The 22866-nt window shown below is 35.3% G+C and overlaps 1 protein-coding gene across 1 annotated transcript in view; it reads left to right on the forward strand.

The window, feature by feature from the left end:
* Nucleotides 1-22866, forward strand: part of LOC128983586 (phospholipase B1, membrane-associated-like) — a 154945-nt gene that overhangs the window by 56290 nt on the left and 75789 nt on the right. The window contains exons 3-5 of the mRNA XM_054402921.1: nt 1572-1836; nt 17272-17498; nt 18123-18282. Of these exons, the coding sequence (XP_054258896.1) occupies nt 1572-1836; nt 17272-17498; nt 18123-18282 (652 nt within the window). The remainder of the gene's footprint in view (nt 1-1571; nt 1837-17271; nt 17499-18122; nt 18283-22866) is intronic.

A 22866-nucleotide genomic window follows, 5' to 3' on the forward strand; every position in this document is an offset into this window, starting at 1 on the left:
TCAAAATTCAAGAATAATCGTTGCACTTCCGATTAATTATACCGGTTAAGTAAGGCACAACGTTTTTAATCTCACTTGGTTTGGATGTGCTAACATAACTTGATCGGAAATGGTTGCGGTATTTGTAAACAACTTTTAATGTCAGCTAGAATCAGTGACAGCTAGAAGTGAGAACTAATGGCACTATGGAACTAACAGTTGATCGTTATTTCATCAAATGTAATAGTAAACATTGAGAGAAAATTTGACAAAAATCGAACAAAATTGGATTTTTGATGGTTCGTTATTTTGTTTTCAAAGAAGCGAAGTCATGTTTTCATAGCCAAAGACACTCTCACCAATCCAGTAAATACAGAAAAATTATTAGAACCTTGATCGGTAGTCTAGTTTTCTAGGAGTAGGCCGCGTAAAATGCCATTTTGGCGTCACGAACGGAATGACAGAATGGGCAAACAGACAGACAAACAGACAGACAGACAGAAATTGAAAAAAAGACTCGTTTCGGCTTTCTTAGGCTATGAAATGTAAAAATAACCAAAAACTGCATGATTCTAAGCAATGTACAGACAAAACTGTAATTTTATTTATATAGATTTCATTAATATTTCTAAAGTTTATAACATCTGACTTTGTTTTGCTAATGATTTATTGTGAGTGAAGAAACTGAAGATGGGAGTATTTGTGATTTAATATGAAGAAGAGTGAAATTTAAAAAAATTTTCATTTAAATTCAAGAATTAATATTTTTGAAACTTCAAAAATTAAATTTAAAATGTCAAAAATAAAGAAAAAATATATGTAATTAAGAGAGATGAAGGTAAATCATGTATGTTAAAGTTTTATTCGAAGATTTGGTAAGTTTTTCTCATATCAGCCTACACAAGATTTAAAATTAATCAAAACCAAAATGGTGGTATCCACTACTTACCAGATTTAAAAGTTATAATTTCAACGTTTCTATTAAGGCCATAAAAGTTGAATTTTGTTTCTAAAAGCGTTGGCGGATGTGTAACTATTATATGCAACAGATGTAAAGATTAAAATGTTTCTATTTTGTATCCTCTTCCCAAAGCACGGGTACAACAGCTAGTAAATATATATGAATTCGAACGAATGGTGTTTTTGGCCTCTGGGGACCTCAAAACGAAAAAGTAAATCGGTCCCGGCTCCAGGTCTTACCATGAGACCTACGGGTTAGCTTATTCCTTATATGGAAATTTCGCAAAAAGACAATTTATCAGTAGTTTATAAGGCCATACGGGTCTTAATGGCCTAAGGTTTTGTAAAAAACAAAGATAGGTAGCGGAAGACACATTAACAGTTAGGTTCTTCCATTTGTAGGCGTAGCTATAAACCAAAATCAGTGGCGGATGGCGGTAATTGTACATATAATGTATATTGTACTTATAAGTACATATAAGCTACAAGTACAAGAATATATGTACGTGTACAATTAAGGAAAGAAAGAGAAATTCTACCTATGTAGTGATTGTTAAATGAGTTTGGTCTATTGTTTAGATACCTGGCCAAATACCCATTGACAATGTATAGTCAGCATGGACCTTTTACAGAACAACTCTAGTTTCGTGGCGTTGTACCAGTCCGCGGGAGACGGTGTACGTCGTCAGCCCGTGTTGCCTCCAGACTTGGAGTTCCCTTGTCCGCCGTGGACGCGGGTGCGATCCCCGGAGAGGCCCTCCAGTGTCCACCACCTGCGACCCGGAGACATCGACGTGGTCGGCGCCTTGGGTGACAGCCTAGTCGCCGGCAACGGGGCTCTGGAGGAGTACGCCCTCGGTACCATCATAGAGTACCGTGGAGTGTCTTGGTGCGCTGGTAAGTGAAACAATAAACTTAATACCCTCTAAAATAAACATACTCTGAATAAACAATCATGTTTAGATACATTTGTAATTTGGTTTCACTTTGGGGTATATTTTTGTGATTGCAGCAACTATTAATTTCTCCTCTTATACATAGTACCTATATGGAGGAAGTATTGTTTTCGTCAAAATTTTCGAGTTTGAGTTTCGAGTGGATATATCCGTTTTGGATCCCCCTAAACCCAAAACGGGGGTTTCGAAGTGATGTATGCGTGTGTTTCTGAGCGTGTGTGTGTGTGTGTGTGTGTGTGGGTGTGTTATGTGTGTGTCCGTTAGCACGATAACTCGAGCAAAAATTATCCGATTTTGATAAAATTTTGTATAAACGTGTAAACCTACATTTTTATTCGAACGAATTCGCGAATTAGCATGATCGGAATATGTGAACCGGGGTTTATGGGGGGTTTTATGGGTTAAAAATGGGATTTTCTCACTTTTGACCCTAAAAACTAAAAAATTATCAATTTCTTTAAAAACCATTTTGTAGAGCTTAAAACGTGAATAATTTAGTATGTTGAAGTGTCATCGTGCGCCTAATTGTTACAGAGAAAATAAAAAAAATATATATTTTTAAATTCCCATGTTAATTATTTATATGAAGAATAAATAAACTGTTGTAGTTTGACTGTTTATGGACATATTTTGATCAAAATTGAAAAAAACATTTATTTCTTACACAACTATTAACATTTCACAAAAAAAAACACTTTTTACCCTCCCTGCAGCAAACCTTAGTACTCGTTAAACTAATGCTATTTAGATAGGGAATAATTTTATATTTTTAAGGAGATATTTAATTGTAAATCCAATCAGGCAAATGGAAATTCGCTTACTCTGCAGGTTTGCTGCTGCGGGGGTATTTATACTAAACCACGTTTAGAATTAATTATTCTTAATAAAACAAACATGTTTCGAAAAAAAATTAATTTGGAACTCTTGTTAACATTATATAACGTATAACTTTTTAATTTTACCTGTAAATCATCTTCATTTTCAGTTTTTCTTCGATTAATTAAGTTGTAAATAAAGTCAATTCGTCTTCGGACATTACTTCATTATTATAATTTACCTAACAAGCTTTTTCTTATGGACGAGCAATCTATTTGGAACATTTATACAATAAACTTCAATTAAAAAACGCATGGATGCAAAGCCTCTGTTGGCCATTATTGTTGTGTTAGTCACTGGGATCCGCTGGGATCGCGGAACGTCGCAATTAATGATGGGATCGTGGAAAACACACCCATTCAGATAGCGCATCGCCATTAACTACAAAACGTTGGTTTTTCCTCGAGACTTTTAGTTCAATATTAGTGTAGCCTATAATGTTTTATGGTCAAAGACTATACGTTTTTGAACAGTTGTAATTACCCCGTTGCTTAGTAATAATCATGCACCTCAAATGTATTATATAATTAATTTTCAACTAGTGTACATGTTGCTCGAATTCGAGCAATTGCAAAGTATTACAGAAGTTATTTCAAAACGAATAACAGTCATATTTACAATGAATTTAAAAGAGTCAACTCAAAGATTACCGGTGTGTAACTCAGACCATGTTTATCTTCGTTATTGATAAACCTAAAGCATTCCGGCCGGCTTCTCAAAATGCCTCGCTGTACAGGCAACACAGGTCATTGATAGAGGGCCAATTGAGAACGAAAAGTTGTTTTGGGGTAGTGTTAGGGCGCATTTTTAACCTAATAGTTGAGCCTATTACGTGTCACTGTTCTGTAGTTGCGGTCATTATCACGATTACGCCTCCTGTCTATGTTTCGTTGTAGTAGCGTCGGAGGCATTTAAAAGAAAAAACAACAAATAAACAAATTATAGCTACACAAAACAACGATAAATTCACAAATTTAAGTTACAAACATAACACGATCTGTCATAGCGACACAAAACAGCGATAAATACACAAATTTAAGATACAACCATACTAACATGATCCGTCTTGGGGGTTATGTTTACACAAACTCAAATAGTAAATAAATCAGCGAGCACATAATAATAATAACTAGTGGTCGTCCAGTGGTCGAAACTCGACCAAAAATATGTAATGTACAGACTTCTCTATTTTCTCCCCACACTGTAAATAAAACATGTGATTTGAGTTTCTTCCATTTGTTTTGATTTTCTGTTTATATTCCGTTGTTATTTCGTAACCAGCATAGCAACCCATAAAATCCATGTTAATTTTTTCAAAATTTTAAACTAATTTTTTGTGCTTATCTTTGAGCCTATTTTAATTTATAAAGGGATTCTGCACACCTACAGGAAAATATCTTTCTAACGGTATGCGTAGATTTTCCCTACGATTCACACGAGCTGAGAAAAAAGGTTTTAAAGAAACATGCTTGCCTATTAATATATAGATAGATAGATAATAATAGAGAGGACACGGCGTTTAACCAAATGCACTGAAAGTGTGGCCAAATCCGCCATCTTGGTCCGTCATACAGCCTGAATCCAAGACCCGCGAGCTCAGTTCGCATTAAAAACCCCGCGACAAATACACGATCATTAAAAACATTAACAGTTGACAAAAAATTCTGAAATTTTGCACACTTGTAGATATGAGGAAAACGATGGTGTTAATATAAAATTATTAGTTTTAGTTATAAATATGTTTAATACTTATGTAGTTTAATTTTTCAGATTCAGACATAAAAAAGTTGTATTGCGAGGAAATTTTTATTTTTTGGTCAGAGAAATTTCGTCAGCGGGAATTTGTGGATAAATAGCCAAATTTAACTATCCGATTCACCAAAAATTTTTATCATGTTCGGTTTTCTAAGGTACAAAAGGGATCCATTGCCGCTGCTCCGCGCCACGCCCGCTGCGCCGCCGGGCTGTCGTCTATACATTTAGCGTGCAGTGTTTTAATGTTTTATACTGTTGTACTGTAATATTGTATATATTAAAGAAATTTTCAAATATATTGTCTGTCATTAAATTAATTATTAAATAATTATACTGAGATCATGAAAGGTTGTGTATTTCTATTTTAACAAAAACTCAATCAAAAAATATCAAACAATAACACAAAACATATGTTGAACAATTACCATATTAAATACTACTGTCATCCCTCCTTCACAAGTCAAAATTATTTGGTTTTCTTCAAATCCTTTCCCCTCGTCTTACAACAGGAGCTGAGTCATTGTAAATAATTCTGACCTGGACGATTGACCTTTATTCACATTATGGGAGATTCTGAATGACTTGTCTCTTCTTAGGAACCATGAGTTTCTTCGGTATTCTCGTCCATCACCAGTCTGGATTTTGTACGATCGAGGTTCAGGACCAACTTGAACAATCTTTGCTCTCAGCCAACACTTTGGTTTGAATCTGAAAAGCACTGGTTCATCGAGTTGAAACTGATCAGGCTCTGTCTTCCTCCATATCACCGTATAGCTTCTTTCTTCTTTTAAAATTTTCTAGCTGTTTTGAAACATTCTTTATGACCATCGGAATAAGGTGGTTGGTCGTAGATGGAAGTAGAGTCTTTGTCCTTCTACTCATCAGCCGCTGAACTGGGGAACCTAGGTTACCTCTTGGTGTGTTACGGTGATGAAGAAGTGCAAGATAAATATCGGACTGTTCTTCTTGACACTTGACAATCAAGTTTTTTTCCTTCTTGGACATAACTCTCCGCTAGCCCGTTGGATCTTGGAAAATGAGGAGATGAAATTCTATGACTAAATTTCCATTCGGATACGAATTTATTAAATTCCATAGAAGCAAAACATGGTCCTCCATCAGTTCTTAGTTCATCTGGAATACCATGAGTTGCAAAGTACTTTTTTAGGTGTGTAATAACCAGTGTTGGGAAGTAGCGCGCTACAAGTAGCGACGCTACAGTAGCGCGCTACTTTTTTTGTAGCGTTAGCTGTAGCTACGCTACTTTTAAGATTTTGTAGCTTTAGCAGTAGCTAGCTACATTTTTAAAGTAGTTGTAGCGGAATTTTAGCTACTTTTCTCGCTACATTAACATTGTTTGAGATAGTGATTTTTATCATAACCTCAACCTTACGTGAAACAACCGCTTTCAAACTGAGATTTTCAAAAAAAATTAGGCCTACTTTCTTGGCTTCATACAGCTGGTTGCAGCCGTTTCATTCCCTATTACAACGTTGTGTGGACATGGAGGCCATTAAATGGGTGTTATCCACATTTTTGGCTCTCATTTCCTTAATTTACTACTTACTGTCAGATAAAATAAAATCGCTAGTTGCAGACGACGTTTAAACGTTACCAGTGACAAGAGAAAGCTATTGAATGCTTGCAAGTGATTGACAGGGAAATTAGTAATCAATTTAGTTTCTTTATTAAATTGATAGTGTTTCAACTTGGGTTTTAATGGAAACCAACACTAAACCTTAAAATAATGAGACAACTGGTCTAGCTTCAGCTGTTGATTGTGGTTCATCATCACATCACAAGCCCTTCCTTGGTTAGATTACGAAGATTTTTCAAAGGTTTACTAAATTAACAAAGAGGAAATTACCTAAAGAGATTTAAGATATGCCTAGACTACATGATAATTGTAACGAAAAAGTCTCCATATAACATGAAACTTAGATTGAAAAAAATAGCATTGTTTACTCCTGCTAACAGCTCTTGTATAGGACTATTCCTAGGCTATGCTATGATTTAAGACGAATACCAAGTTCCAAGTTAAATTATTAGGAATATATACCTGTTTAGTCCTTGCAAGAACAAGCCTGTCATAATTTCTAAGGCCGTTAATGAATGAAAATCTCTAGCCAACTTGTTAGATAGCCAATAAAGCCTACATGTTATTTTTACTTTACAAATTTCTACATGTTTAAATCAAAATCCGATTTCAGGCTAAGTTGCTGAATACTGTTTTCTGTACCAATTAGGTTGAAGCACAATTTGCCCTATGCATAATGACAAAGGACGATTTCTTGACATTGAAAAGTGTTATTCATAGAACAAGTAACTTATCACTATGGTTAAAAGTTACTCGTATATCAATGTCGTTTTTAACATTAAAAGTAAAGAAAGGTAATAACTCCAATTTCCAAAGGTAGGCTAGGCTCTGTAACACAAAAACGTATTTTTAAATAATCGTTTTACAGTTTTATTGGTCTTAATTGTTGATATAAGACATCCATAAATGAATCTATATTAAAGAAATAAAATAAGTTTTAAAATATAGTTTTGTTGTATGTCCTTTGAACTTAATGAAATTTACGTATAAGATGCTTAAAAATAATGCAATATTTAAAAATAAGTACTAAATATGATGGGACACCCAACTATTTGGTTCTGTTGTTGTAATTTTAGGTTTATAATGCCAACAAATTAAATGCAATCTAGAGGTATCTAGGTAGATACAATACTGACATTTTTTTTAATGTTTGTTGGATAAAAATGTAGTTACAATTGATTTTACATTTACCTAATGTGCGAGGAATAAAAAGTAACGTCTTTGGAAAAGTAGCTAAAATTGTAGCTGTAGCTACATTTCATTGTAGCTGTAGTTGTAGCTAGCTACTTTTTCGGAGCTGTAGTTGTAGCTGTAGCTAAGCTACTTTTTTAGAAATGTAGCAGTAGTTGTAGCTAGCTACATTTTAAAAGTAGCTTCCCCAACACTGGTAATAACAGTGATGCTACTTTTGTTCCTAAGATTTTCACACTCAAAATATCCTGAGTAACTATCAGCAACTACTAAGAAGTCTTTACCTCCACATTCAAAAACATCAGCTCCGATGAACTGCCATGGCCTCACTGGTACTGTTTCTTGAAGGATCACATCTTGAGGTTTATCTCGTTGATATTTGCTGCATACATTGCACCTTGCTACATATTGTTCAATATCTTTTTCCATATTAATCCAATATACATAGTCACGTGCTGTATTAATTGAACTTTGAACACATTTGTGAGGACGGTGAATATTCTGTAACACTTCAAGTTTCATTTCATCAGGTATAATCAAACGGCTTCCTTTAAACAAAAGACCATCATAGCAACTTAGTTCTTCTCGGAAAGTGAAATATTTTACTAATTCCTTGTCAACAGTGCTTCTTTCTTCGGGCCATCCATTCAAGATCATTTCCTTCAATTTAGAAAGCTCTGTGCATTTTCCAACACTAGTTCTGGTTCGAGAAACTGTATCAGAAGACATAGGAATTATCAACTGAATATCAAAGCTGTGAGGTTCATCATCTTGGTTGTCATTGTAGCAATCTCTACTCAAGGTGTCAGCCAGATGAAGCTCACAACCCCGCTTGTACACAACTCTTGGTCGATATGGTAATATTTCCAAACACATTCTTTGGATTCTGGGAGGAGCGTCAGACAACGGTTTCTTAAAGATAGCCTCTAAAGGCTTATGATCTGATTCAATAATCAACTCCTTGCATCCCCATACATACTCATGAAACCTTTTGCAAGCAGTCAGTATTGCGAATGTCTCTTTTTCAAGTTGACTGTAGTTCTGTTGTGATTGAGTCAATGCTTTGGCATTATAAGCTACGGGCTGCCCAGATTGTAACATAACAGCACCTACTGCATAACTGCTTGAATCCACAGATAGAGTCACAGGAGAGTTAGGGTCATAGTAACGAAGCACGGGAGTTCTTTGTAGTTTTTTCTTTAACTTGTTGAATGCTTCTCGTTGTGGTGTATCCCAGAACCAGGCCACATTTTTCTCAGTGAGAACTCTTAGAGGTTGAGTATCAACCGAAACATCTGGTACAAACTTTGATAAGTATGTTATACAACCTAAAAATCTCTGAAGCTCAGACAAACATGTGGGTTCCTTCATTCTTGAAATGGCTACTACTTTGTCAGGTTCAGCTTGTAACCCTTGGTCTGAAACTATGTGACCAAGAAATTTCACCAACGGTTTGGCAAATATACACTTTTCTTTGTTAAGTGTAAGTCCTGATTCACTCAGCTTTGTCATTACTTCATTCGTGATCTTTTGCAAGTCTCTTTCATTGTTAATGTGAATGAGTATATCATCCATTGAACACTCTACATTCTTAATTCCTTTGAGCAAGTCTGACATAATATACTGGAACACTTCAGGGGCCGATACCAAACCAAAGGGCATGCGTAAACAAGAGTAGCGCCCCCAAGGTGTTGAAAAAGTTAGTAGTTTGGATGTTCTCTTCGTAACTTTTATCTGCCAGAACCCTTTTTTACAGTCTAGGATGGTGAATAAAGTAGAACCATTCAATCTAGCTGAGATGTCCTCTAATGTAGCCAATGGGTAATGTCTACGCTTTACATTTTTGTTTAGATCAGTTGGGTCAATGCAAAGACGTATTTTGTCCTTGGACTATGACCATAGGAGACACACAAGGAGTAGGCTCACTTACTGGAGTAATAATCTTGTCTTTTACCATTTGGTCAAGTTCTGCTTTCACTGCGTCACGTATTGGATGAGGTATTCGCCTGGGTGGGTGTATTTTGAAACTAGGATTTTCCACAAGATCAATGTCATACTCAAATGACTTTAAACATCCTATTCCATCATATAAGCCACTTATAGACTGATCAACTATACCAGCAATCCGTTTGACGAACCCTAGTGTTTCACATGATACTCTTCCTAATATTGATTGATGCCCATTTGGAACTATTACAAACAAAACAGTGTCTTTATGAGACTTTTTGGTTACAACTGGACAAATGGCTTCACCCAAAACTGGCGTTTTCTGGTTGTTAAAGAAACAAGGCATTTAGTAGCAGAAGGTACAATGTTAAGATTACAAGCTAGAGCCAAATCTTGGGAAATAACATTGCACTGAGCCCCAGTATCTAATTTAAACTGCACAGTTTTGTGTTTTGGCAATTTTAAGGGTTCTGTCCAATCTTGATTCTTGACTGGGTTAGAGATGCAATCAACATGCAACGGATAATCAGAATCTTCATTCTCTACAACCTCTAAAACGTCAGTATTTTTACTCTTACTAGGGAGATTCTTTCGAGTTTTACACATCTTAGCAAAATGACCTTTAGTCAAGCATTGATTGCAAGTTCGATTAAAAGCAGGACATTGGCCTCTAGAGTGTTGTAAACCAGAACGTTTACAGTCAAAGACTGAATTTTGTAACGTAGGCCTAGAAAAGGAATCATCCCTCTTTACAACATTAACATTTTTAGGGCTGTCGGAGGATATTTCTGCTAGTTGTTTCTTAGCTTGTTCATGTACCCTACACTTACTAATCGCATCATCTAGAGTAAGGTTATCAGTAAAGTAACTTTTCCCTTAAGCTAGAATCTGATATGCCTATTACTATTCTATCTCTAATCAAACTGTTTTTTAGCTGCTCAAAATTTCAAGAATTAGCTTGGTTAACCAATTTTGTAAAAAAATCTTCAAAACTTTGATGGGTTTCTTGGGTGATTTTGTTGAACAAAAATCGCTCAAATACTTCATTAGATTTACCAACAAAAAACTTATCAAATCGTTGAAAAACTTCATCCAATTCAATATCTTCATCATCAATGAAACCAAAACTGTTATATACTGTACATCTATAACATCTGGGCCTAAACTAGACATAAATGATGCTACCTGTACAGCATTTGATCTCCTATCAAGGCCAGAAGTTGTGTAGTACCAGTTCCACTGTTGCTTCTAGAGATGTAACGAATATTCGGTTACTATTCGGTATTCGGTCTATTCGGCCAATTTTTCAGTATTCGGTATTCGGCCGAATACTAGTTGACATTCGGCCCAATACCGAATACTCATTTAGTTATAATTAGTATACTTTGTGCAAAAAATAATACCTTAATAAATTATTTTGACAATATTTTTATTATTTTAAGAACCAACATCAATTTTCAGAAGTTAAACTGATTCAATAGGTTGAACTATTGATTTTTAATCATATCATACGTTATGAAAATAATTTTTATGTTGGTTGTTCACCTTGCGTTAGCTTGAAACTCATCCGATTTGATTAACTAATAGCTTGAATGAAAGCTGGTATTTCACTAAAGGTTCTTAGACTAAAATATATAGGATTATATAATTATAACTGGTGAAGGTTCGTCTTAAGTTAAAATTTCGTTAACGCATACTGAGACCTCAATCATGAAATTCGGTCGGGTAGAAGAGCTAAACAAACTTGGAAAAGAAAAAAAAACAATTGTTTTAAATAAATAAGATTGTGATATTGATTGTGTGAAATTATGGTGCAATGCCCCTCCTAGTCAGTATAACACAGAGACAATTAGTCACATTGACTTGTCTATGAGTCATAGCATAGCTAAACCTAAACATAAAAGAACTACAACTGGGGCAGAATATTCGGTCGCCGAATATTCGGCGCTTCGGCCTAAGACCTCACCGAATACTCGGTATTCGGTATTCGGCCAAAAGTACTATTCGTTACATCTCTAGTTTTGCTTCCATTTCTTCCAAGAAGGAGCCATCTGAGTACTTGAAACCACAAGACATTTTGGTGGTTTTACATTATTATCCTTGTCTTCTGCATGGTTTGAATGGATATCATCATCTTCCTTAAAGGCATACCTTTTATTTCTATTCCGTGTGGGTTTTGGCACCATGTCATTAAATTAATTATTAAATAATTATACTGAGATCATGAAAGGTTGTGTATTTCTGTCTATGTAGAATTTTCAACCGTTTAGCACAACTTTTTAAGGACTAATTAGCTTTCAATATCATCGAAGATAAACTAAAGATAATTCTGCAAGTTAAATTAAACTTCCCAAATATATTTGTAAAATTACACTCAATTTATTGTCCCAGAAAAATTACAGTTTTATTGAGATGTTGCCTGATTTTATTTTTGTGAAGACTTTCGTTTCTTATTTTACAGTAGTAGCGAACTCTAACATTGAAATATTTTTTAGCAATCTATCTATCTATATATTAATAGGCAAGCATGTTTCTTTAAAACCATTTTTCTCAGCTCGTGTGTATCGCAGAAAAAATCTACGCATACTGTGGGAAATATATTTTCCTGTAGATGTGCAGAATCCCATTATAAATTAAAATAGGCTCAAAAATAAGCACAAAAAATGAATTTAAATTTTGAAAAAATTAACATGGATCAAATGGGTTGCCATGCTGGTTACGAAATAACAACGAAATATAAACAGAAAATCAAAACAAATGGAAGAAACCCAATCACATGTTTTATTCACAGTGTGGAATGAAAATAAAGAAGACTGTACATTAAATATTTTGGTCGAGTTTCGACCACTGGACGACCTCTAGTCTATATATTAATAGGCAAGCATGTTTCTTTAAAACCTTTTTTCTCAGCTCGTGTGAATCGTAGGGAAAATCTACGCATACCGTTGGAAAGCTATTTTCCTGTAGGTGTGCAGAATCCCTTTATAAATTTAAATAGGCTCAAAGATAAGCACAAAAAATGAGTTTAAAAATTTGAAAAAATTGACATGGATCTTATGCGTTGCTATGCTGGTTACGAAATAACAACGAAATATAAACAGAAAATCAAAACAAATGGAGGAAACTCCAATCACATGTTTTATTTACAGTGTGGGGTGAAAATAGATAAGTGAGTACATTACATATTTTTGGTCGAGTTTCGACCACTGGACGACCTCTCGTAATTTTAATTAGGTACTAAACAAAAATGATTTTTGTCCATATTGTTTCATATCCTGAGAAATATGTACTATTTGGAAACAAATTTACTCCTACACATTGTCCAAGTACTTTGTTTGTCAAGTCCTCAATTACATTGTTTTCCTTTACACTAATATCATTAACTTTATATCTACACTATTCTCATCAAGCATAGCAGACGACTAGCGCGCCGGGACTACTGTCGGGGAAATAAATATGTGCTTGAGTTTGAGCCTAAATATCTCTTGAGATTAATTATCCGATTTTGTTGAGACAAAAATTAAATATAAACTGGTTTAAATAAATTTTACGTGGTAACAATTTAAAAAATTCCGTTTACCAGAAACATTTTTATACAGTTGAAAGATTATAAAAAGTACCGGTTTTTAAGAAACTCTGCACTAACACTGAAGTTTAAAACTTAATTGTAAACAAACCACCGAGCCAATCTTTCTGAAATTTGTATGGCTTATTGGTAGATTTATTGTTAACAGTTCCATGCATTTTAAAATTTTTACTCAGGATAGTTTTTATGCTGATGTTTATTTTTAAAACGTATGCTAACATCGTTAAAAAGACGCTAAAAATTTCGTTCAAAACACAAGAAATAACACCAATATGACAGATTTATAATGCGAACAAAGGTGTATTTTAAACAGATATATATTTGTAAACAAAAATTTCTCCCGCAACTGGCAGGCCGATTGGCTCAGTGGTTTGTTTACAATTTCCAGTTGGGTATTTAACACAAGAAGCAACTATATATCTAGTGGCCTTTGTTTTGCCATGTCTTGGATTGCAGTGTTATCATATGTTTCTGTTTGACGTTAAGCGCAATATTTTAAATAATTAAATTGCTTATTTGCACATTTTGGATAGGGAGACAAACATACAGTAACTAACAGTACATGGACAGTAAATTTTATAAATATTTTACAGATATCTTTGTCTTTAAACTTTACATTAATACTATAAAGGAAATTGGATCGCTTGATTTGTCAAACAAATATTTTAAGCTTAAATAGCCGTGTATTCGAAGGTGGATAACCGGGTGATGGGTAGGGGAGGGCTTTTACATAGTTGGGGGTGGGTGGGGTCCTCCGTGGATGGAATAGGACTCCTGACGCAGGTAGAGCTGATGATTATAAGGGTTAATCTGGGACCATGGGCGAACTAGGACTAATTAGGTTACGGGCGAAATAAAACTCGGGCGGAATAGGACAACACGCTGTTCTGAGACAATTCGATTTCATTAAGATCTTAAAATGAAATTTTAATGTTTTTTAACATTAGTCTCATGGACTGTCAAGTAGCTATGGCAGTTTTACGAAAATGTAAATAAATGAATTGTAACATAAACTATACTTACTCATGATAAAGATTGTTGACAAGCTTATGGGAGAACGTCCTTGTGTGTTTGACCAAGGCCCCACTAGAAAAACAAGCCATGCTGCAGGATCCATGACGTCACACTAGTGGATAGATTCATTGATAGATTCACTGCCATATCCCCTATGTTTTTGATAATTAAGCTGGTTGTTTGTCAGATTTCAATGGTAATATTTTAGTACAACTATGCACCACTGTGACGTAGGTTGCGCTGCCCGCGCTGCAGCATGGCCTGTTTTTTAGTGGGGCCTTGGTTCGATGGGGTCGCCGGAATTGTACCCCCCTGGAATTTTACCCCCCGGCGATCGTTGACGTCATTTTGACGTCACGCCTAGGGGGGGGGGGTACAATTCCACCCCGTACACTTTGATTTGAACGAAATCTAATTTATTTTATGTGGACAAGTGATCAGTGAACCAGATGATTATAGATATTAAAAAGAGCAGGAGATGTACGGCCCGGAATAGTACCCCCCTGGAATTGTATTCCCCTCTTGGACAGCTAGCTTGGCTTGTGTACGGGCTGGAATTGTACCCCCCACCCACTCGATAAACTTTATTGGTATTATGAAAATGAAGTAGTAGAGAATGCCTTCTACAGTGACATATGTTGGATTTTCAAACCTGTACAGAAAATAGAGATTGTGCTAAGGAACTATAATTGTGAAGAGATTATCCAAAAATCTGGCTTCGCCACTTTACTTCGCTTCGGGCCATCTGCATATTTTATTATTGATAATTAATTTTCTTTAAACCATGAACAACCTGATTACATTATTGCTTAGTTTGTGATCGCAGGATATACCTGTTGCCTTCTTTATTGACTTAATAAAAGGCCAAGCAATCCATAATAAACGTTTACGAAATTAACGCTGAGCTTGATTCCCTCATGGACAAAGCTTCTAAGTAATTTTATAACGCAAGCTGATTGATTTTTTTAATCGATACAAGCAGTGCAAATCCTAAAAAACTTTTGTTTTCAAGAGGAGTCGCAAGCAGCGAATTTCGGCTTAGTTATATAAATTTGTAATACTTACCTTTTGATTACTGCACATAGGCCTAATAACTAAGCTAAACTAGTTTGTATACAATAACTATGCTATAAGAATGGATTGGTCATTTGTTCACGTCACTCTTTTCAACGTAATTTAATATGACCGTGAAAAGAAGTTAATGTATTTCATTTTTGTTCATTCAAACATAATATGCATTATTGTTCATTCGGTAACAAATTATGAACAGCTATTACTGGCAAAGGTGGACAAAATACATGTTGTAAAATTTACTTATAGGTATCTGGTACAAATTATTTCACAGTTTGTAAAAGTTTTAACCTTTGTGAATTTAAGCTAACCCATGAACAGTTAGTACTTGGGAAGGTTCAGCAAATATTAATTAATAACGTACGAAAAAGTCTGTTAGGCCTCTCGCACGTTACTCGGAATGGCCTTAATTTGCAGTTTCTTAGAATATCCTTTCACAACAAGTAATTCATTAGGTGTCGGGTAACTTTGTTCAGTTCACTTTCGTGTGATTCCCCTCTAATACCCAACATAACTATTGTTTTGATTTTACTTGGTAATCACAATAGACAAGCTCCTGGGTGAAATGTGGGGAGGGGGTACAATTCCAGCCCGTACATGCTGTTTTGGTCTAGAAAATGAGACGTCATCGTGACGTCACTAACCTTCAGGGGGTGCAATTCCAGGGGGGTACAATTCCGCCACCCCGTTCGATGTACACAAGATACCCTTCTATACAGCTCTCTCTATAATAACACTTTTCTATTATCAAACTTGTAAACAACAATTCGTTAAACTGATGTTTTATCTATGGTTAAACTCTGTTTCAACGAGAAGTGCTTGTAGTTCAATACATTTTTAAGCTGCCTTTAAAGAGAGCCTACATTTAATAGTATATTACGTTAAAAGTCCTGAAAATAAGTGTTTGCCGGACGAGTGTGGTCGTTCCCGTGCGAGACGAGGTCGAGTACGGGATTACCATACGAGTCCGGTAAACACATTTTGGACGAGTGACGTACGATAGTTTACGCCATACTACTTAAATCTGTACAAATCCTTATATATTACCGCCAAACTAAAGGACTAAAATTCACTAGTCATAACCTCCAAGAGAGGTTATGTTTTTGTTTATAACCATTCATTGCCACCTAAATACAGTATAATCAGCTGATTGGTGTCCGGTAAAACTCATTACAGTACAGTAGTACGCAATGAAACCCCATTTGAATAAGCTAGCGGCAAACAGCTGTTTTCTGGACTAAATCCTTACGTGGGAAGTTCGTCAAAATAATGTAGTGTGGCGTAATAGTATATTACGTTACTAGTCCTGAAAATAAGTGTTTACCGGACGAGTGTGGTCGTTCCCGTGCGAGACGAAGTCGAGTACGGGATTACCATACGAGTCCGGTACACACATTTTGGACGAGTTACGTACGATAGTTTACGCCATACTACTTAATCCGTACAAATCCTTATATATTTCCACCAACTAAAGGAGTAAAAATCACTAGTCATAACCTCCAAGAGAGGTTATGTTTTTGTTTATAACCACTCATTGCCACGCAAATACAAGTATAATCAGCTGATTGGTGTCCGGTAAAACTCATTGCAGAACAGTAGTACGCAATGAAACCCCATTTGAATAAGCTGGCGGCAAACAGCTGTTTTCTGGACTAAATCCTTGCGTGGAAAGTTCGTCAAAATAGTGTAGTGTGGCGTAAAACTCATTACAGTACAGTAGTACGCAATGAAACACCATTTGGTTAAGCTGGCGGCAAACAGCTGTTTTCTGGACTAAATCCTTGCGTGGGAAGTTCGTCATAATAGTGTAGGGTGGGTTAAAAATTTTAAACAGTAATCTAAGCCATAAAAGTGCTAACTATTGCTTATTTGCTCTGTTGCTATTGAAAAGTATTTGATAATTACATAAACGTGCCTATAACATCTTAAATTTACCCTGTTGTCAGATGTTTCTGTTTTATTCTAAGCCCAAATCTATATATCAAAGTTTCTCTGTATCTGAATCGAATATGAAAATTTAAAAAAATGCATAACCCGTCTTTCGCTGAATTTAAAGGCCATTGATACCGTATTATAATACTGTAACAATGAGCTGAAATAATGTAATCGTTTACTTATAAAAAACCCACGTTCTCTTAACAGAATTGCACACTATCGTAGTCTTATTTCCATCTCATTTAGGTACAAATGAAAAACGTCTGAAAGGATCAACTGTATAACAGATTATAAATAAATGTTACGCTTTGTTTAATGTAGGTAGGTACGTTTTATTGTAAATGGCTATTCAAATCGTGGTCTGTTACTATCTAAAAAATGCATGTTTCGAATATTTCTGGCAGGTGGTGATGGTACATGGCGCCAGTTCCTAACTCTGCCAAACATCCTCAAGATGTTCAACCCCAACTTGACCGGTTACTCTGTAGGGAAGGGCGAGTTTCTATCGCCCAACTCTCACATGAACGTCGCCATCCCCGTGTCTGCGGACGCCGATGCGCTCAAACAGGCGCGCATGATCGTCTCCAAGATGAGGAAGGAGCGCAACATCGACTTCCACAACGACTGGAAGGTAACTCACTTCCGTCAAGAACATTACACAAACATTAAATATTTTTGGTCGAGTTTTCGACCACTGGACGACCTCTAGTTCTTATTATAAATAAAACATTCTATCCACATTGCATGATACCTACTAATTAAAACGTTACTCGCGTTCGCACTGAATTCTAAAATGAATGTTTTAACCACAGTTAGATTGTAAACAAGAGACTTAACGTAGAAATGCATTTTGAATAGGCTACAACTAAAAGTTAAGTTTTGACAAGTAAAATTTAACCGATTTATTTGTGTGGTTGAGGTAGGTAAATTCACTATATATATTGTAGATCTAAAATCGACAAATTTACTGTAAATTAGTAAATATATTCACCTAATAACTGTTCTAAACAAACATGATCTTGAAAAAGGTAAATGTACATTGCACTGGATTCATTTTGCCTCGGAAACAAGTTTTGGGCCCAATTAAACTGCGCAATTCGCACACGGGTCTCCGAATATTATTTGCACAATGAGGATCAAGAATCGATGTTTGCCTTCAATCAACGTTGTGCAGTCAAATAAATACAAAGAAATGGCGCAACTAAAATAACAAATTTGTAATTAAAACCACTTACAGTTGATTCTTTTCTTTCAGTTGATCACAATATTCTTCGGTGCCAACGACCTGTGCTCAGGCCAGTGCTACGACCACACCGGTACAACCCCTGAGGCTCACGCCTTTAAGCTGCGACTGGCTCTAGACTACCTGCAAGAACGGCTGCCGAGAACTCTAGTCAACCTAGTTCCAGTTCTAGGTGATTTAATCAAGATTTGTCTAAACAAAATCCATAGAATCGTTTTAAGATACAGGTATCATTGTCTACCAAAAAGTAATTCTGTTGACGGAAACCCTGTCAACAAACACAACCCTACAGATAGTTGTAACACTGCAGCCTCACGGGTAACCGAATGCTAGAAGCAGTTGTGCCTAGAGTCGCTGCCTGCACCTGTGGAACTGGTTTGTGTGTAAACCCTCTTGGTGCACTTCATCCATTACTACTGATAACATTCAACCTCTCAATGCAGCTAAACATGTATGTGCCCTACTTACTTGACCTCTCATTGCAGCTTAACAAGTATATTCCCTAACTACTTGACCTCTATTTACAGCTAAACAAGTATAGACCTATTATGCCCTACTTACTTGACCTCTCATTGCAGCTTAACAAGTATATGCGCGCCCTATTTACTTGACCTCTATTTACAGCTAAACAAGTATATTATGCCCTACTTACTTTACCTCTATTTGCAGCTAAACATGTATATGCCCTAACTACTTGACCTCTATTTACAGCTAAAAAAATATATTATGCCCTACTTACTTGACCTCTAATTTCAGCTAAACATGTATATTTCCTAATTGCATGACCTCTATTTTTGCAGCTAAACAACTACAAGTGTCCTATTTACTTGGACCGCATTGCAGTTTAATCATATGTGCAATACTTACTTGACCTATCAATGCAGCTAAACAAGTATGTGCACTACTTACTTGACCTCTAATTGTAGCTAAACATGCATATTTCATACTAACATGACCTCTCATTGCAGCTAAATAAGTATGTGTCCTACTTTTAACTCCGTAGTGACATACATTGTTAAAAATTAATTAATGATAAAATGTTTATTCCAAGAGGCAAAGTTATAGGACTTAGTTATGGCCATCTTATATACTAAAGAACCTTTTCAAAACTTACGACAGCTAGCCTGGCCATACTACTGGAACGAATTACACGTGGTTGGTACCAAATGAATAATATTTTCCTGTAGATGTGCAGAATCCCTTATAAATTAAAATAGGTTCAAAAATAAGTATGAAAAATGCATTTGAAATTTTAAAAACATTTATGAACAATTTCAGCTGGAATGTTATCTTCAGCTACAGTATAAATAATACTTCAAACTACTTTCAGCGAAGAACCCCTCTAGCGTTATTATAGTCATTAATCATTAATCATCAGCGTAATCATTAAACGTTAGATAGTGCTATATCAGGGTTAGACAAATATCAGGGTTTGGAACCTACCATTTCAAACATTTTGAAAATCTCATTGGCGTAGATAGTCATAAAAATATATGGTACCTAAGAATTCAAATTACATTGCTCGTACCCTCAAAATACACTGTAATATCAAGATTAAAAATGTCAAAAGACATTTACACAATCTTCCCTAGTCCAGTGGGCTGAAAAACCTTTTATTCCAATATAGGGTTTAAAATTAAGCTAACGACCCAAACTACATAGTACTACGCTAATTGTATTGATTTTACTGAGCTTAACTTAACAGTTTTTATTAACTTTTAAGTTACAACTTTCAACTCAGTAAATGTTTTGAAGTTGGGAATGGAGTACGGCACATCAACCATCGACAGAAACCGCAGCTGTAATCAGCCAAACCTGCTTTTATGCGTCCGTCATTTACATAACCATTCCTTTCTTTCAATTTACAAGTTTCAGCAAATATTCCTTTCCAACACAGGTATTTCCCTACAAGAGTTTTCTTCCGCCACGAAAATAAGTAACTTGGCAATAATTACTGAGTGGGTCTCTCTCAGGAAGTAAAAAGTTACATTCCATACTAAGTCCAGTTTGTAGGTCTCTCTGAACTATAACCGGCTTTTGTAACAATCAAGATGGTTGAATAAGGAACCGAAGATCAACGAAGAGCCATAAAACATAGATAACAAACTGTAGTTCTGTTTCATACAACAATAAGATGAATATGTGCCATAAAAAAAATTGGGACCCAGCCACCGACATAACCATGTCCCGCGTGTACTGCCAAATGGTAAGATCGATGAGCTACTGTAGTTGTATACAGAAACAATGTTTTGAATTCATGAAACGTTAATTAGGGGTTCTGTACAGTTGGATTTTCAACCTAATTGTTGCTAAATGTATTTTAATGTTAACAATTCTCAATCTTTTAAAGTTTAATTTCAAACACGATTAGTATTGATTCAATATTATTTTGTTTAGGTTATGCCATGCAATTAACAAGTTGTTTTAGCGAATGTCCCTATAGGGAAGTAGTATTACCATAGGTGGCACAGGACCGATTTATTTTTTTATTTTGATGTCCCCAGAGGCTCAAAACACTATCCGTTCCTGTTATATATACATATATAACATATATTATAAATACATGTATATATAATAAATATATGTATGTGTGTGTCCGTAAACGCGATAACTTGAGTAATTTTTTCCCCGATTTTGAGAAATTTGGTTTGAAGAGGTAAGGTGGAGTAAACTATGATTTTAAGCAAATAATTTAGTACATCAAAGTGTTTTATACTATATAGGTAGTTGCAAAGAAAATTCAAAAAAATAAATTTAAATATCCGATATTATGGAGAATATTGTAAAATGTTGTAGTTTCCTTGTTTATGTACATATTTTGATCCAACTTGACAAATTTATTTATTTTTTTACCAAGTTATATATGCTACATATTTAGTATACATATACAGTACACACACACACACGTGTATATATATGTATATATACACACGTGTGTGTGTGTATATATATACAAATATATATATACATATAATTGATATCGTTCACGTGTAGGGCTACTGTAATTAATATTAATAAACAATACACCATAGTACCCTTTAAAAAAATTAAAAAATAATAATAAAAGGGTACTATAGTGTATTGTTTATTAATATATATATATACATATAATATTAGTATATTTTACCAAAACAAACTTTATTGCCTACCTGTAGCAGCAAACCTATAGGCACTCGTCAAACCTAATGTTATTTAAATAAATTTAATTGATAATCAATTTAGGCAAATTGAAATTCGCTTAGTCTGCAGGTTTGCTCCGTTGGGGATACTTTAAATGTTGCTGTCATTATTAGTTTACGTTATAAGTTTAAAAAATTCCAATGTGTAAACATGTTTTTTTTTTAAAGGATATCCACTGAACAAAGCCGTTACTATAAAACTAGTTAAGATAATTTAATTTATTTTTTTATTTTTTGCCCCTAGAATTATGCAAACCTCTACGATGAACGAGGTTCCCACTTACCATCCTCTGGCTTAGAGGTTAACTGCAAGAAAGAGCCTTGGTCCTAATGTTCAATTCAATAAAAAGTATTTTCATTTCACTCCATCCTCGACAAACAGCACTCATCCTTCACTCACCTTTAGATACGCACCTTGGTGCGTGCCTAACTGATTAGATTTATGTGTAAAACGTGAACATATCAAACAGGTATAATTTAAAGCATCGCGCATACTAAACTTCAAATTTATTTACTACGATTAGGTAGGTACACACTAAAACCAGATACCCATTTCTGCTACTAGGCCTACATGATGCTTTAGGGTTTCTACAGTGACTTACCCCGTAGAAAATCTTACATGTACGAAAATGAAGTCTGCTTCCATCTTCAACAGGACAATACTACAACTACAAAGATAGAACACCCATTTCATCAAGCAACCCTTTATTTTATGACAGAAATTACACAATTATTCATATATTCTAGATGACACACTAAAATTGTTCAACAACACATGTACACCGAATACAATCAGAACTACGAGTGTAGTTTTGGAGGATCTGTTTAGACCCAGTTTAGAGATCCCAGACTGCGGTTGTAGATTAAGAGGAGGAGGTGCAACAGACGAGTTACGTAACACTAACACTCCATTGAGGACATCGCCTCCTAGATTACTGTGGAAACTAACAACTCCACTCAAGTGGTTATCCCGGTCTCACTCTCTCACAAATCTCTCACTATTATGACCTAGCTCTCAGTTTCAACCTGAAGTTAAATGCACACTACTGTGCATACAATTTCTACCTCACCTTTATGCTAGACATAGTGGAGGTCAAATAATGAATCAGTTAGCACAGACTAAAATACGACCTCACTCTCAGTTTCAACACGAAGTTAAATGTACGTACACTTCCTGCCTCACCTTCATGCTAGGCAAAGCGTAGTGCACAGAGAAGTAATATAAATTTATATCACTTCTCTGTGGCAGGTCAAATGATGAATTAGCTAGCTCAATAGCTGATCGTGTGATATGACCTCACTCTCAGATTCAACCTGAACTTATGTGTACAGTTGTACAGTTGTATTACTGTTCAATACCTATCTTAACCTTAATGCTGTACAAAGCGTATATCACAATGTGGATTAGTTAGGTCAGCCAGTGGGCAGTGACCTGTTTGCTTTCAACCTTAACAATAAACAAACGTCACCGTCTAATAAACACATTTTAAGCTATGTAATTTCGAAGGCAAATCTTCCTTTTGATTTAGTTTCACTCACCTAATAATTTGTCATAAATAATATATACAGGGTGAGTT

Source organism: Macrosteles quadrilineatus, unplaced genomic scaffold (genome assembly GCF_028750875.1).
Source record: "Macrosteles quadrilineatus isolate MER2022 unplaced genomic scaffold, UCM_ALF_1.0 Scaffold_1__1_contigs__length_201487025, whole genome shotgun sequence".
NCBI lineage: Eukaryota > Metazoa > Arthropoda > Insecta > Hemiptera > Cicadellidae > Macrosteles > Macrosteles quadrilineatus.